The sequence below is a fragment of the Morone saxatilis genome, unplaced genomic scaffold, assembly GCF_004916995.1.
Source record: "Morone saxatilis isolate NCDOM2014 unplaced genomic scaffold, NCSU_SB_2.0 Contig17, whole genome shotgun sequence".
Taxonomy (NCBI): domain Eukaryota; kingdom Metazoa; phylum Chordata; class Actinopteri; family Moronidae; genus Morone; species Morone saxatilis.
Window position 1 is genome coordinate 221,654 of NW_023339729.1, and position 10,351 is coordinate 232,004.

The 10,351-nt window shown below is 41.9% G+C and overlaps 1 protein-coding gene across 1 annotated transcript in view; it reads right to left on the reverse strand.

Moving 5' to 3' along the window:
• The window catches only part of LOC118326476, a gene marked incomplete in the record, with an annotated part of 21,630 nt that overhangs the window by 7,753 nt on the left and 3,526 nt on the right, over positions 1–10,351 (reverse strand). Inside the window, 3 exon segments of the mRNA XM_035659476.1 lie at positions 272–625; positions 5,671–6,605; positions 7,819–7,885. Coding sequence (XP_035515369.1) covers positions 272–625; positions 5,671–6,605; positions 7,819–7,885 — 1,356 coding nt within the window.

The following is a 10,351-nucleotide window of genomic DNA, read 5'->3' on the forward strand; positions in this document are numbered from 1 at the left end:
TTTTTTGGCAGCTGTGAGGCCGCTCAGCAACAGTTTGCGCTGTTTCTCACTTATATGCAGTTGAGAATCATCGTTAAGAAGAAGTAAGATTGGATCTAATGCTGTTTTTTTTATTGTAAACACGAAGGTGTATAAATGACAACAGCACAGGATGACATTCAGTCTGATAAACACTTTCTGACAGACAATAGAGTGAGCCCTACTGACTTCATATGCACATGACGACATGTCTGCCTCACTTCAGCCCCCTCTGTTTCTTTCTCTGTGTTCACTTGCTGATGTGAACGCTCTGGTGGCGGACCAGGTTTCCCAGCACGGAGAAGCTTTTGCCGCACTTGGTGCAGCTGTAGGGTCTCTCTCCGGTGTGCACGGCCTGGTGCACCTTGAGGCTGCAGGCCTGCGAGAAACGCTTCCCGCACAGGCCGCAGCTGTAGCGCTTCTCCCCCGTATGGACGCTCATGTGTCTCTTGATGTGGCTAGACTGGGAGAAGCGCTTGCCACACTGAGCGCAGCTGAAAGGTTTCTCCCCGGTGTGCACCCGCTGGTGGGTTTTCAGCTGGTGCGGGTGGATGAAGGGCTTCTTGCAGAGGTGGCAGTGGTAGATCCTCTCCCCGGCGTGGCAGCGCTGGTGCACCGCCAGGTCCCTGGAGGTGGAGAAGTGCCGGCCGCACTGCTGGCAGCTCCTACAGTCAGAGGAGGCGCTGCTGAAGGCGGTTAGAGAGTCCGACGCCGAAGAGCTCCCGAAGCTGCTCCCACTGCTCAGGAAAGGAAAAGACGAGGATGATAGCGGCTCCTCTACGCCTGTGACTCCGTCCGCAGAGTGTCTAAGGGAAGCTGTCAGGGACCTGGCCACCTCTGGGGAGGAGAACAGGTCATCGAAGGAGGAAGAGTCCAGGCTGCTGGTGTCCAGATCTGCTGGTCCACTCTCTGTGTGCTGACTGTTAGAGTTACTCACACACTCTGTTCCAGCGACTAAAGGATTATGGGTCCTGAGTGCTTCAGACCAGGAAGGTTCCGTCTCCGGTTTGACTTTTGTTGCCTCTCCCCTCCAGTCTGCCACAGCACCGCACAAACCCTTCACTCCTGCTGTCAGTGACAGCTCTGAATCCAGGGTCTTGATCATTGGAGTCTCCACATCGGGATCAGACAGAGAGTTACTGGCATCCACAACCTGTCTTTCGCCTCCTATGATCGAGTCCATCATTTCCCCAGCTCTGTTTGGACCAGAACCCCTCTGGTCTGCTGGATGAGAGTACCGACCCTCCGCCACTCCCTCGTTCTCATCCTGCTGCTGAGCTTCAGGTCTGTCAAAGTCCTGTTTTTCATCCTGACCCGACGTGCTGACTCTGGGGGTCTCTGCTTCAGCACTCAGAGGGCGGTCGCCCTCAGCAGCAAGGGAGAGAGACGGACGTCCAACTGAAGAATGTACAGAGAGAAGACAGATTTTTATTGAACCATGGGTGGTCATGGTGTGTTTCTTCAAACATTAGTATAGTAGCACACAACTCTGTGCTTTGTAAAGATATAGAGGAGTCATGTTGGGCTTTGTTCAGCTCTCAGTACGTTTCTAGCTTCCTAATTTCGCTGATTCATAATAAAAGCATTTAAATAATAACTTCATACTCATGCCAGAGATCTTACCAGGTCTGACTCTGGGGCAGCAGACTGGCAGCACATAAAGTGCATGTTTGAAAGAGGCTGTAGTGAGCTGTATGTAAATTCTGTCTCTCTTTTTGGTGTTTGGCATTCATACATACTGCTGCTGTTAGGAACTGTCTGACGGTCTTCCAGCACACTGCAGCCTGGCAGCTCCTCCTCCAGCCGTTCCTTCTTTATCAGCACCACCAGCTCCGGCTCCAACAGCTGACAGACAGAAAACATTCATGTAAAGTTATTACTGCTGCCAAGCTACAAATCTGATACGTACTGGCTAAGTAATGAGCAGCCGAGACTGTTGCTGATGCTTTCCGTCTGTTTTTCATTCATTAAATCACACGCACACTTCTTTCAATGCCCCTTTGACGTAATCTTAATACAATCTATGATATGATAATAATCTTTACTTCCTCTGGTTACACGTGAGCATGGATTTCTCACCTTTGTCAGTTGTATGATATGCTAAGGTGGGAGAGGAGAAGAGAAGCTGACTGTTGCAGTGACAGCAGCACTGACCTGTGACCGCTGAGCGTTCTCCAGAGTGACTTTTTTTTTGCTGATGACAAGACCGTCTTCTCCTAAGTGAAGATCTGTTCAAAGTAAAATCACTGGAGTTTGTTAGAATATGTTCTGTGTTCCACAGTTTGCCATGTAGGACTGTCATTGGGTTTTCCAGAACAGTTTTTACCAGGGTTGTCCATGCTGTCTCTGTTCAGTCTGGGTAACCCCTCGCTACTCTACCCCTTCTGCAGAACACACAGAGCACTTTCTATCTTTAAATGTATTCATTAGATATAAAATAATATGAGAATAATAATGAATAATGTATAAATACATCACATGAGGAGTATAGTTCTGGCTTCTGATTGTCATGCTTTACGTTCATAGTACTTCTATCTATCTTCAAGCCTCCAACCCAAAGCATCTTTCTTGGCTCTGATTGGTTGTTTTTGTTCAGGCCCGGTGGATTCTAACAAATGCCGTTAGCAGCACTGGGAGGAGCCAGAGGACCTACTGCAGCTTTAAGTAAATATGTCATCATAACAATAAAAAGTTCTCTTAACATCAAACTGTGCATCATCATGCAGAGTCAGCAGTTAGTCTGCAGTAAGAACCTATAACGTTATGCTGTTAAAATGTCATATTTTTGAGTGGACCCTGGTGGGTTAAAAGCTGGCGGAGCGGGCTAACCTTTCCTGGCACAGGTCACCACCAGAGGCGGGGGGGTGGGCTCTCTGTGGGGCTGCTCTCCTGAACGGACCTCCAGCAGCCGCAGTCTGCTCTTCAGGACCTGGTTCTCCCTCTGGCTGCGGGATATCTCCAGCCTCAGGGTGGCGAAGCCGTAGTCCACGAGCTGACAGATCTCAGCCACCGCCGCGTTAGCTAGGACCTCCATGATGGACGCCAGCTGAGAGTGGAAATCCACATAACTCTCCATCCTGTTCTAACGGTGCGGTGCGGCCTCACCTCGACGGTTCTCCCAACAGAATTAAAGTTAGTCCAATCGTTTGTTGGAAATTAAAGCAACCTTATGTGGCCCCACCGGAGACCCGTGAGAGCAGACAGTAAGTCATTCTGCGCAACGACTGCCGTTCTAATAACGGTTCTTCTCAATGAAAACGCTGTTTGTTTACTTCCGGGTGTGGCGCAAGGTCGTTTCTTCTTCTACCGTAATTACCAGAGTAAAGACGGATTTTCAAATTTAAATAAAATCAAAATAAATAAACTAAATCCAGAAATTAGCTGTTTTCCAGCTGTCATTTATAAATATATTATAGACATTTTTTTCCCTGCTTTTTATTTTCAAAACAAAAACATGTGAAACGTCTTGTTTCCCGATTTTCGTTTCCTAATTTCAAAACGAAAATAAGTCCATGAGTCCTGTGAATTACACATCCACTCACCAAAAAGAATGTCTTGTTTACGGTTCTTTTCCAAAATGTATTTGGAAAATAGTGATCCTAAAAGTATTGCATTCATTTAATAACAATTAAATGTTTGTGTCATTTTCTCAGTGTAGAATGGAAACTTTGCCCAGGCTGCTAAGACATGACCCTAACCCTAATTACTGGCTGTAGAATGAGAGTTCTTGTAAAATTATTATTTGAATCATATTTTATTTGATAATGTTTTCTGAGTTTGCTTTCACTATTTGATTTTAGCAGTACTGCCTGACAGCAGATGCTGATACTGAATGGACATCTGGAAATCAAAACTACTTGTCTTGAGTGTCTTCAGTGTCTTGACTTAAAGATGTTTTCTGATTGTTTTTGCAAGAGTTTTGTGCAAAAGGAAGTACATGCCTGTCCCATATAGATTGTTTCTGCACTCAGTCCTTGAAGGGCAAGTCCAAGTCAAGTTGCCAGTCCTAATTTTGATCACCGGAGTCTCGAGGGAACAGCCCCAAACCTGGCCGCAGTGGGTCTGGGTTGGCCCTGTTACTGGTCAGTATTAGGTCTGTGTGACGATGATGAGAGGTGGATGAGGAATGGTTGAAGTGCAAGCTGACATCCAAGTTGTCACGACTCCTGTTGGACCAACACTTCCAGTACCCCTCTGCTGCCCAAACAACATGGACAGTGTGGACAGTTTGACACTGAAGTTTTCTAGCTTTACCCAGATTTTTTTTTTTCCTTTTCCAACTTGAATTTAAATGTTAAACTGCATCATACCAATATTTTTATATTAACAATGGGTCACATAACTGCAGCTTTACAGAGCTTCATTGTTTCCATCCTGCTATTTTCAGTGAAAAAGCTCTGATTAACCCTGTGTACGCTGCCTGATCAGCAGCAACCAGCACACAGTCACAGTTAGCTGGTGAACATAATGGAGCAGCTGAAGATCCAGATATTTTTTCAGGAGGCCGAAACAAGAACTAAAATACAATGACTACTGGACTTACATTCATCAGGTGGACACAAACACAACTCCAACGAATGCTAAAGTTGCTCTGTGTTAGCTGGATGTGGAAATACGCAACTGTTTGCTAACATGTTAGCTTAAATGCTGATGATGTCGTATTCACAAGTTTGTTTCTGCTGCCCCCAAGTAGACAAACAGCAGTTAATGCTGCTTTAACATTGCATTTGTATTTTCTTTCTATTTCATGTTTTTTCCATTTGACTTTCCAAATGACCATTTTATTATATTCATTATTAGGGTTGCTATGGTATGACATTTTCACAGTCTCAGTAAATATCAGTTTCACAGTTTAACATTATATTGTGTTACACATTGGCTGTTTTTTGAACAAATGCTTTATTATAATTTCACAAAATATTATGTCCTAGATTATTTCAATAACACCAACACAGTAGAAATCAATACTGTAGATAAGCTGAAGTAGATACTGCAGCAACCCAATACCAGTATCTATTTGTATCTTTTAGTATTCTTTTTCCTTTTGGTGCAATATTCATTTATTCACTGCTCTATTGTTTTTACCCCGTTTCTTTTTAATTTGATTTCTTGCCGAAATGATCCTCCGTATATAAGAACTGTATTACATTCACTGGGTCTCAGTGTGACCTCATCTGTTCTGTTTTTGTGTAAACAGTTGCTTTTCCTGGAGGCAACAAGGTAAGCAAATGTAAGTTAAATTTACACAACCTCAAAGCAAAGAGAGCTGTTAACATGACCCGTGCCCGTGAGGACAGAGGAGACGTTCTGTTTGAGTTACCTTAAATGCACGCAGAATACATGGCTCATTTTTCAACAAATCCTTTAAGACCTAAAGCTGATTCAAGAAGACTAACGTAGACTGTCAGAATGCTATCTAAAACTTACCACAGTGAATCCAAAGAACAGCACTAAATGTAAAATGCTTAAGGACACTGACCAAATGCTACTGAAATGAAGACCAGACATACCTTATCTACTCACAATAATATGAACCGTTTAATGTCATAAAAGAGCCATGGCAGGTTGTGGTCTTTTGGAGGCTGCTTGTGTTCATTTGGGGGTCGATGTGGCGTCCCTGTATTACTTGCTCTACTTGGTGGTGTGCAAGGCCTGGTGCCTAATAAGGTTGCTGAGGAAGGAGAAGTTCTTGCCACATTTGGAGCAGTGGAACCTCTTCTCCCCGGTGTGGACACTCTGGTGGACCTTTAGGTTGGTGGAGGTGGAGAACTGCTTCCCGCAGTGGGGGCAGGGGAACGGCCTCTCCCCAGTGTGCACCATCTGGTGGCGCTTGAGGCTGCAGACCTGGCCGAAGCTCTTCCCGCACTGGACACACTGGTAGGGCTTCTCGCCCGTGTGGACACGCTCGTGGATGCGCAGCTGGCACTGGTGGGCGTAACGGCGAGAACAGAAGGTGCAGGCGTAGGGGAGGCAGGGCTGCTGAGACTGTGCTGACCCAGACTCTGGGTTCTCGCTGCTAGATGCTTGATAAAGGTGGTTCTGACTGGAGAAGTGGATGCTATCTAAGTCCCGGATTCCGGACCAAGAATGCTGGGTTTGCTGGGAATCCACTGTTGCCATTGTAACAGGGGGGTTGTTAAAGGTAGAGATGTGATTACTGTAGGCTGTCCTGCCGTCAAACAACACTTCATTGGGCGTCTCGTTGATCTGAATGCACAGCAGCGGCCCATACTGCGACCTCGGGCTGCTGTTGCCCTGACCTATTAGAGGCGTCACTTCCTCAGCTCCGTCCTCTCCACTTAGTCCGGACAGCAACGCCCTGCCGCAGCCGTCCTCCACCGCATGTGGAAGCGAGTTGGTTGCAACAACAACGTCAAGCTTAGACGTGGACCTCGCCTGCTCCATGGCGCACTGCGGCTGTTTAGAATCCACAGGGAAAACTGAGGCGGGGTTTGTCCCTATTTGGTTAAATGATGAGTTTCCTGCCACAGATTCTGGTGCATATGTGGAGCATGATGGCTGCTCCATATCTTCTGTCCCGCCGCTCTCCTGCCATTCCAGCAGCGTTTGGGAGGGACTGTGTTCCTCTGGGGGTTCACCGAATGACCCAACAGCAAAGACAACAGAGTTAGAAAACAATGTGAGAAATGGTGTCATAAAATCAAACTACAAAACATTAATACATGGGCATTTTGAAGAGATCTTGTTCATTGTTCCTGAGTAAGAAAGTGTGGATGTTAGTATAGTAGTTCCTGCTACAGCACTGACATTTGATGAGAAGATGACCTACAGTATAAATGCTAAGGTTCCAGTCTCTGCAGGTTGATTTTCATTAAAAACTAAAGTGGAACTAAAGGCTGATGGTACTGTAAAAAATCAATCAGCAAACGGAGAGTTAATGTTTGTTACTCTCATGGACCCTTTGGCAGGCCCACCACTGTTCATTATCATAAATATCTGAATTACATGAAAAAGAGATAAAATGATGCACAATAATGACATCTAGAATTTATTTATATTTAAATTGATTTTTCAATTAGAGGCAGGTCTCTTAGGTTTTTTAGATGTACAAAACCTCATATAACCCACTGGGTCGCCCGCTTGAGCGAGTTCTAAGCAGCTTGGATCGCTTACACAGATAAATGTTTAAACTTTTGTCAATACAGACATGCTGCACATCGTTAGATCAGTTGGTTAGACTAGAAATCTGGTGATATTAAGCATTTTTCAGTTCAGGATGAGTTTCAAAATTTTTTGAGTTAAATGAACTTACGTGGTTTCAAAGCGTAATCTAAACTTTATAACTAATAGTTACATTTCGTTTTCTTAACAGAAATGAATGAAATGTTGAGATATAGGCCTACTGTGTACTGTGCAAATATTTTATATATATATATTTTTTATTATCTGAAAGTTTTCTAGCACACCTTAAAACCAAGCAGGCCTTGCAACCCCCTATGAAGCTTTGGCGAGCCCCAGGTGTTTTAGGAGAGCTTTTCTTTTTTAAAGGAACTATATATTTGTAAGGTGTTTTGAAAGATTTTTGTCTTGAGTAGGAACCAATGGGCTCGGAGACACAAGTATTGAGAGACGGACTAACACACACTGTTGGTCTGAGTGTTTTCTGGGTCACAGAACAGCTGAGGAGGTAAACATGGACATGCTCTGTGCAGTTTGGCAAAATGACTGAAACAGGGAAAATAAAGCGCCCCCACTGCGGCCTGGAAAGTGAGTGTGTGAGGTTGCTTGGTGCAGGTTGCAGTGGTTGGATGGCGGTGTGACAGGAGAACGGGTCCATACCTTGCACTCCATCCATCTTTTCCTCCTCGCTCTGAGGGCTGCTCGTGTTTGTCACATATCTCTGGCCCTAGAAAGAGGAGGGAGGTGTTTAGCTGACACAAAGGACGCTCTGACACAGTAAGAATTATTATCTCAAATACACTGTAAAAAACAAGAGTAAAAAAAAACTGTAATAATCCAGCAGCTAACCCAAAAAAGAACGATAACAGTAAGAAAAATAATAACGTAAAATACAGCAATTATCTAATTATGAATTATTATTATTAAAATACTGTTTTTAGCTTTCATTTTACATCAAATCTTGTGTAACTTTTTGGCTTTTTAATGTTTATTTAAAGATATTTACACGAGTAAAAACAAGAAAATGACCTATAAATACAGGCTATTAACAGGCTAAATAATGTTTAAATTTACAGAAGAGTGCTGGTATTATTTGATTTTTATTTTAATCTGAATTTTAAGTTATAGAACTGCGTGTTGATGTTTTCAGTAATTAAAAACTGTATTTTGACAGTTTACCATTGCTTATACACTGATAAAAAAACATTTCAATTTTTGTTGTGAAAACTTAATTAATAAAACCTCATTATACAAGATATCTGTCAATTAACAAACAAATCCATGCAAAATTACATCACAATCTATTAAATAAACAGTAAATATGTGAAAAAATTATAGATTTGCAAATGTTTTAACTTTTTATGTGAAAAAAAGGAAACTGTCTTTAAACAAGCACTAATTTTATGATTTACAGTAACAGATTTTCACATAATTTTACATTAGACATGTAAATTTATAAAAAAAATGTGTCACTTAAATTACTATTTCAGTGTATTTAAAAGAGTGTAGGGTTGATTTGTTAGATATTCGTGCTTGCCACAATGAAATGATTTCACAGTTCGTATCAGTTTGTATTAATCGTCTTTTCAAAAGCAGCAGAGAGCTTTATCTCACTATGACTAAAGCAGAAAATAATAGATGAAACTACACCATACAATGAAACTGTTGAAAATATCATTTATTGTCATATTTACACTGTTTGTATACATGAGTACAAATTTTTGTTTTTGCCCTCTCTTCTTTGGTGAGCTCATAGCTCTGATTACAAGGACACACTTAAATGGTTAAACATGCAGTTACATGTCAACTGATGGGATGAATAAGAGTGAGTGACAGAATGTATAGTAAGTGTAAAAGCAGTCCACACAGAGCTCAACACATGGAAAACTTAATCAAAGTTTTTAAACTGGCTTACTGCAGAATCCAAATAAAAGAAAAAAAAGTTCATTTAACTCCAAAAATTGTTCAAAAGGATTACATCGAGTAAAACTAACTTAATTTTGTAAGTTAAAAAAAACATTCTTGATCAAGTAGCTTCAGTTATTTTAAGGGACACAAGGGTACAAAATACCTAGTAAAGAGTACTTAATCAGGGATGTTTTTTGAACGTCACTTAAAATTACTGGTAAAAGCTGCTTTATCCAGAATCTTTTTTTAATTTCCAAAATTTTGTTTTGGTTACTTACAACATCCAAAGTTATCTGTTTCAAATTTCTTTTGAGTTAAATGAACGTATACGATTTTAGAGCGTACAACTGCTCACATGCAGTATCCAAGTCGAAACATGGTTAACGATTCAATATATTGCAATACTGTAAGTAAGGCGATATATTGGGATTTATTTTGACCTAATTTAAGGGAAAACTGCACACAATGCATAAAAATTGAGCAAAAAGTTCCTGTAACATCCAACAAGATAGCTCTATATTCATAACACTGCTGTCTAGTAGTTAGGGGTTAAATCACAAAAATTGATAGTGTTTTTGAGATTACGCCCCTATCAAAATATATATATATATATATATATATATATATACATATATGTGTGTGTGTGTGTCTATATAGTATATATATATTTTACCTCAATTTTATATATTTTGTGGTGTGTTCTTAGTACTATGAAATTATTATTTTTTAAATCACAATATCGGCTTGTTTACAACATCGTAAATATACGTACAGATACTTGATCCGCGTCAAAGACCCCGTATGTGGCCGTACGATCTTCATTCCTTCGCCAATAACCCTCAGCCCAACAAACTATATCACCAATGCACACTTTCACTCGGAAGGACAATGACACATCACAGCAACCTCTCCACATACAGAAGGTGTCTGTTACTCTATTCAGGCTTCATTCAGATATGACAGGATGTTACAGAACGAGTGACAGGGCTCAGTGACATTTGGGAGCACCATCACACCAGTGGTGAGTTGTAATAAGCAATAATATGAAAGGTGAGGAGTGTTCTCTCACAGGCTGCATCTCTGAGGACAAACCCTGTTTTAAAGGACCAGTGTGTAGGACTTAGTAGCATCTAGTTATGAGGTTGTAGACTGCAACCAACTGAAAGCAGCTCGGCCTTCCAAGCGTTTAGGAGAAACTACGGTGGCCGCAAAAAATGCCAAAGGCCCTATCTAGAGCCAGTGTTTGGTTTGTCCGTTCTGGGCTACTGTAGAAACATGGTGGTTC